The 6,146-nt window shown below is 42.0% G+C and overlaps 2 protein-coding genes across 3 annotated transcripts; one reads left to right on the top strand and one right to left on the bottom strand.

Annotated features, from left to right (window-relative positions):
- The first annotated feature begins 231 nt into the window (after positions 1 to 231).
- si:ch211-121a2.4 (transmembrane protein 205) lies at positions 232 to 3,123 on the top strand. 2 transcript variants are annotated; one of them, XM_061298436.1, is made up of 4 exons: positions 232 to 382; positions 739 to 912; positions 1,331 to 1,494; positions 1,774 to 3,123. In XM_061298436.1, exons 2-4 carry the CDS (start codon positions 813 to 815, stop codon positions 2,074 to 2,076), a joined length of 567 nt encoding a protein of 188 aa, XP_061154420.1. In that variant the 5' UTR covers positions 232 to 382; positions 739 to 812; the 3' UTR covers positions 2,077 to 3,123. The 2 variants fall into 2 exon arrangements, with proteins under 2 accessions (XP_061154420.1, XP_061154419.1); XM_061298435.1 differs by having other exon boundaries at positions 720 to 912.
- Positions 2,479 to 6,106, bottom strand: slc35d1a (solute carrier family 35 member D1a). Its single transcript, XM_061298433.1, has 12 exons — positions 5,885 to 6,106; positions 5,695 to 5,728; positions 5,502 to 5,588; positions 5,366 to 5,433; positions 5,228 to 5,299; positions 5,089 to 5,157; positions 4,487 to 4,589; positions 4,266 to 4,358; positions 4,007 to 4,074; positions 3,829 to 3,907; positions 3,664 to 3,746; positions 2,479 to 3,387 (listed from the first exon to the last, which is right to left on the bottom strand). The coding sequence occupies exons 1-12, from the start codon at positions 5,992 to 5,994 to the stop codon at positions 3,282 to 3,284; spliced, it is 972 nt and encodes a 323-aa protein (XP_061154417.1). The 5' UTR covers positions 5,995 to 6,106; the 3' UTR covers positions 2,479 to 3,281.
- Positions 6,107 to 6,146: the final 40 nt, after the last annotated feature.

Genomic DNA, 6,146 nt, shown 5'->3' with positions numbered 1-6,146 from the left:
AATCATCAGAATCATTTTAGTTTTTGTGTTTTTTATTTACTGAGTGTTATATTTAAAAGGTGCTATCCATTTGTTTTTGCATCATTATTTCACGAAAGCACAGATTTATTCGCATTGCTGTCTTCTGATTAGTAGCTCATTTGTTTGCTTTTATTCTAGTAATCGGTCTAACCTTTCAAGACTCATGTATTGCTTGCGTTTATTGTTTGTCGCCTCCCAATATTTCTGCAGCGGTGTCAAAGAAGTTGTGTGAGTGACAAGCGCTCGAAGCTCGGTGGAACCAGTTTGTTGTGCTGGCTGGAACCTTTCCCTCCCTTACTGCAGTGACTTGCTGTCGTTCCTCCTCTTAGGTGTTCCTTCAACTTCTGCGCCCGTCGCACTGGTAGATATTCTCAGCGATTTTGAATATTCACAAAAGCGGGTTTTAAAATAATGTTCCGTATTTGCACGCGTTGGAAGTGTTAACCTTGTGCCCTACTTGTTCGCTCGGTCAAACTTTGCAACCCCCAGCCACTTCTACCCCGGAAATTTAACATTTACAGCTAATCTGCTCGCGCTTTGTTTCTATATGATATAGCCTCCAATAGAAGCGTTTAGTCGGTTATATGGTTTTAAAATCGGCGATGCGTTGGGTGCGCGCAAATGCAGTTTCCATGACAACAGCGCTCATTTCGCTTTAGACAAGAATTGCTTATAGTTGTCCTTTGGGTGTGTCGCAGCTTTACACGTGTTTTACAGAGAGTTGGCTTGATCATTCCCGGACATTTTGGTTTTGGAGACCACCAACCCAAACGGAGGCGAGCGTTGGGAGCATGGCCACCGACCAGGAGCCGTCATTCACTGTCAAACTGGCCCAGTTGCTGCTCCTCTCCACCTACTGGGGAATGCAGATTTGGGTCACCTTCATTTCAAGTTGGTACCACACCCACGCTACACATTCTGCAGATTTTTAGGGGAAAAAAGGTTTAATCATAAATTTAAAAACAAGATCTTAATTGGCCTTCATATGTCCTATTGCAAGGCGACAAGATAGAAAATAACTCCCCCTGATTTATGACAACTTTGAGTACACAGAGAAAGTGGAGCAAAGGTCGTCTATCAAGTTTGACGTCACAGCAACTTGGCTTCAGGCTAAACTGGCCTGCTAGTTAAAAGTTTTTTTAAACTTAACGCGGTGCACATATCCAATAAATAAGTGGTTCTCGAAGGTGCTGCTCGAGTTGTCTGCAAAATAATTGGCATGTCATACTGTTTAAAAAGAAAAAAAAGTATAGATTTGGATTTGCACAATGACAAAGTAGAAACTAAATTGGAGCTTTTTCCCGATCAGGTTTCGTAATGGACAACCATCTGAACAGACACACTTACGGCTTCATTCAAAGTCGCCTGGTCCCCTTCTACCTTCACCTGGGCTCGGCTTGCGCCTTCTTCAACCTCGCAATCTTCACCGTATACCATCCCAGCGACCTGCTGGATGAGCGAGAGGCCTTCCAAGTGGGTCTCCACCAGTGACGTCATACAGTATACATACAGTCTTGATTGATGAGATAAAATCCAGTCATTGTACCTCGCCTTCTGGTGTTCCCAACTTGGCCACTAGGAGGCGGTATAATAGTCATGCAGACAAATATAAACAGGATGTCTTCTACTGCCTCTAATCTGACTATTTAAGATGCTGGGATACTTTATTAGTTTTATGATCTGATGAGTAGGGCTAGGTCATTGTGAGGAAATATAATTATCTTCATTAGAACCTTCCTTCTACCCCAACAGATCTTCATCTTCTTTGTGTCAGTGACTGTAGCAGCGGTCAACGCCCAGTGGTTCGGCCAGATGACGTCGGAGATCATGGCCGACATGCACCTGGTGGAGCAGGCTTGCGGCCTGGGTCAGGACATCGGCCTGTCGTCCAACCGCGAGGCCTACGCCAAGCTTAGCCAAACGGACGCCAAGTACCGCCACCTGAGCGGGCGTCTGCAACTTTACCGGCTGCTGTCGTCGCTTTGCAATTTGTGCTGCTTGGCTTGCAACTTCTGCAGCCTCAGCTACATGGCCGGGAACCTTAGCACACTGTGAGGTATTTTCTTTTAAACATGCAAGCTTTAAGTTAACTATTTAATGTCCTTTTTTTCTGTCTTATGTCTGAATGTGTTTTATATACTGTTTTTTTTTGTTGCTGTAAGGTATTGGTGCGTTTTAGTGGGAGTAAAATTTTGTGGATCTAATCAGGTTTGGCCTGCAATGCTCAGGGAAAGATCAAGAAACTTGACGTCACTACTTAAAAGGTGGACTTTTTTGGATGGACAGTAGTAGAGACGGAAAATTAAATCTTTACTTTGTCATTTATACTTGTATGTTTTTTTTATTTAAAAATAAATAAATAAAGAAAAAAATGTTCAACTTGTGATTGTTTAAAAAAAGTTCTAACCTCAAGATAAGTTGATTAAGATTCAATAAAGCACAGCAAGCTGACAAAAATTCCAAATGGCTCATCTTTTAATTAGACAGGAACAAATGTTGCAACATCGGAAAGCGTTTTTGTAAAAAAATACAGTAACAAAGCCATACTTGAATAAAATTCTTACTTTTAAGCTAAAATAAAATTGATAAAAACAAAACATTTGTATAAGACCTTTAAAAAAGTTACCTGCAAAATACAACAAACATTTTTTTTTCCAGCGGAGGGATGTTCAGATTAACGTGTAACATAACAGCCCACCACAAACTCACTCAAATTTTGTTGCACTAACTGACCAAGCTAAAAGTAAACTGCTCCTTTTGCACCCTCTCCCAAAGTTGTACCAGTGCATGCGCAAAAATGTGGTAACAGACTAAAAGAGTGCACAGAAAACACGACATTGAAGGCATCCATGTTACATTCCTTGTAAACAAATCTGACGTATGCGTCAGAATCTAAAAATGAATTGATCCGCATTTTGATCGACAACGACTTTGATAACCGATTAACCATTTCGAGATGTTTGACAATCCAAATCTTCAGAATTTCAGCTGGCGGTTCAGGTAAACCAGTCAGAAAGTAACAGCTGGCTCTCATGTGTGTCTTCAGTACAATGTGTATAAAAATTTCATAAATATTTTTCCCTTCAACACTTGGAAATGCTACCGTCCCTTTAAAAATGTATTGTAACGTTAATGTAACTTAGAAGACTGTTGATTTAAAAGCATCAGCTCCTCCTCAGACATAAATAAAATTGTTTAAAAAAATTAAAAAAAAACATACATGGCAAAATTAAAAAAAAAAAAAAAAAAACAGTCCAGTGTCATACAATCACCTTGCCCTTGATGTCCATTTTGGTGCTTTCGCTGGCCTTGCTGGGTTGCTCCTCTCGTAGCGTGACGTACGAATAAACCAGGCTGCCTGCGATGCTGCCGGCACAAAATGAAACGCGTCACAAGTCAAATCCGCAAGACAAAAATACTCTCTAGGCGTGATGTATGCTTTAAATATTATATATAGCCTAAAAAGCAAGATTACAGAGGGTGATTTGATTATTTTCAACAAAAACTCACCTGTTTTATTTTTAATTTACACTAGCGGGTGTGCTGTCACCTTGTGGTCGATAGTGGTATTACACATACAGGAGACTTTTGTTTTTGCTAAGCTGTCAAAAATCGCATTTAACATACTTTAAAATGCCGTACCTTATGTTCAAGCCTATGAAGTTGGTCCAGGAGAAAATGTAGTCGCCAATAAACACCATTCCGATGTATGTCACCAGGACATTCTGGAAAAACAAGGCAGCTGAGTGACAACAATCGGAAGCACACTATATTAGATCAATTCCGCTTATACCGCCACTCACTCACCTTGATGCAGCCCAAGATGCTGGTGGTCAGTGCAGAGTTGTAGTGTGTACAAAGCACGATGGCGTACATGAGGACAAACCTGTGCGCACACACAAAAAACAATTTGAGTCACATTGGCGTCAGTCACCAACAACAAAAACACCCAAAGTCATTCAACCTCTCACGGACACATTCTTACCCCATAACGCAGGACAAGAAAAACTCGACGAGGAAGAAGATGTCTGACCAGCCGTCGTAGTCCATAGCCTGGTCACATCAAAAACACATTTTTCAGCGACTGGATGGAAGGTACATAATGGCGGCCTTTGTGTCTTTCGGAGTTCTGCGGCCTCACGTGGAAAAAAAGCAGCAGCTTGTTCGTGAACGAAAGGGCGTGTTCATTTGACGAGTATTTTTAAGGAGGTGGGTGGAGCTCTCTGCGCTTGGCTGCTCCTTACCTTCTGGATGTCTCCCGTCATGTGAGCCAGCAGCAGAGTGGGTAAGATCATAAATAACGCATTATAATACACCAAGCCATATTTGCCCAGCTCCTGCCACAAACACAGACAAGATATTGAATGTAAAACTCGAATTTATTTACATTTTTCCATGTCGACATAACCGCCCCGCCCCTTTCCAAAACAATGAGTGGTATTCACATGCCGGCGCCGCCACTAACCTTGGCTTCTAATTTCTGCTTGACGTAAGCGCCGTTGGCCGCCGTGAACACGTCATTGAGGAGGATAAAGCTGTAGCCTTGCAGGTCGAACGACATGTCTGCGCTGTAAAACCATGACGAGGTGGACACAATTGTTATTTTCAGGCCTTTGACAACATGTTTTAATCCGATTCACTCCTTTACTGGCCAGGCAGCATTTTGATTATTCAAATACTGAAAAATGATTGACATTAAAAACAAAAAATCAACACTATTCATATCATTATGTCGATTTTTTTTACTTAGGTCAACACCAATTGGCAGAAAGAAATTTGGCAGGTTGACGTCATCAAAAACCAAAAAAACACCCACTGTAAATCTCGACTACAGTCAAAACAAGGAGCATTAAATATGACGTCAATGTTCTATATTTAGGGTGGGTTCTTCATAAAATAATTAAGACAGTTGCAGATGGCAGCCAGTGAAGTATTAAAGAGGATTGTGAAGAGTCAGTAAAGGCTATAAAAGAATATTAAAAATGCGATGGAAATAATGATTCACTTCAAATGTGTTTCTCATAAGTATGTCAGCAAAAATGTGAAAAAAACAAAAACAGTTCTTACCTGGCGGCGATGAAGGCCCCGAGTATCATCGTAAATACCGTCATCTGGACTGACCTGGAGATCTTCTTCCTGTGGCAACGAGGAAAGATGCCGGTTGAAACCAAACTCCAAAATCGAGTTGAAAATGCAAAGCGCTTACTTGAGCAGAAATCCCTCAGCCAACATTGTGAACAAGATGGAGAACCTCCTGAGCACGGTGAACATCGGCAAGCTAGAGTAGAATCATCAAATCAATCATTTAATTCACTTCTATTCGACCACTAACACAAGAACTTACTTGAGCTTTTTGGTTCCATATAGACCACTTATTTGATTGCCCACATAAAGGAGAGGTAGAGGAAATGTCTAAAGATAAAAAAATGAACCAGAGATGTCAAATAAAGCACAATCACACAATATGCAGGTGGTTTTACCTTGCCAAGTATTTTCTGGTCCAAGTCTGGGAAGGTGATCACCCTCGCTGCCTTGCACACCCACAAGACAAGCACCGTGGCCAACATCTGCACGCATACAAACACACATTGGAGGGAGAAAAAAAAAAATCAGCTGAATCTCAACTACAAGTGAATGAATCTTGTGTTTAGGGGAAAAGGTTGCGAAACTCACTTGCCCTATCCCAACACATATCGATGACGGGAACCTAGAAATAAAAAAGGCGTGTTAAATGAGCAAAAAGTGTGCAAACTTGGAGTGTCCAAGTTACATCGCGGCTATTTAAATCCGCAACAGTTGCCTTGAGCTAACTTGGATAACAACTTAGCTTGAGTTGACCCGGTCGGACGGACGGTCGGCCTACCCGTAGTTGGTGAGCACGCTCTTGTTCACCACAACGATGATAAGCGAACTGACTGCGTAAAAGCCGGCGGCGAAGAGTTTCAAGAAAACCGTCGGAGGTTTGTCCGCCATCCCCGATGAGTTGTCATTCCGCACTGTGGACCGTCGGCTTCGGCCGCTCTGCCATTCAGTCGCTTGCCTGGCTTGCTCGTGCACGCGCAATTACGTGACGTAGGCACGCACGAGTGGTACACTCGGGTTTTACTTTTTACGCTTACATCAAT

Source organism: Syngnathus typhle, linkage group LG14, assembly GCF_033458585.1.
Source record: "Syngnathus typhle isolate RoL2023-S1 ecotype Sweden linkage group LG14, RoL_Styp_1.0, whole genome shotgun sequence".
NCBI lineage: Eukaryota > Metazoa > Chordata > Actinopteri > Syngnathiformes > Syngnathidae > Syngnathus > Syngnathus typhle.
The sequence above is the reverse complement of the archived record's forward strand: the minus strand, read 5'-3'. Positions and strand labels throughout refer to the sequence as shown.

Bases quoted from the DNA above. Each gene is read 5' to 3' on its own strand.
- si:ch211-121a2.4 (XM_061298436.1), top strand. From the start codon at position 813: ATGGCCACCGACCAGGAGCCGTCATTCACTGTCAAACTGGCCCAGTTG. The intron at 913-1,330 runs GTTGGTACCACA...TTTCCCGATCAG, and splicing joins TTGGGTCACCTTCATTTCAA to GTTTCGTAATGGACAACCAT. The intron at 1,495-1,773 runs GTGGGTCTCCAC...CTACCCCAACAG, and splicing joins ATGAGCGAGAGGCCTTCCAA to ATCTTCATCTTCTTTGTGTC.
- slc35d1a (XM_061298433.1), bottom strand. From the start codon at position 5,994: ATGGCGGACAAACCTCCGACGGTTTTCTTGAAACTCTTCGCCGCCGGC. The intron at 5,729-5,884 runs GTAGGCCGACCG...TTTTATTTCTAG, and splicing joins AGCGTGCTCACCAACTACGG to GTTCCCGTCATCGATATGTG. The intron at 3,908-4,006 runs GTAAGAATGTGT...GTGTGCGCACAG, and splicing joins TTCTTGTCCTGCGTTATGGG to GTTTGTCCTCATGTACGCCA.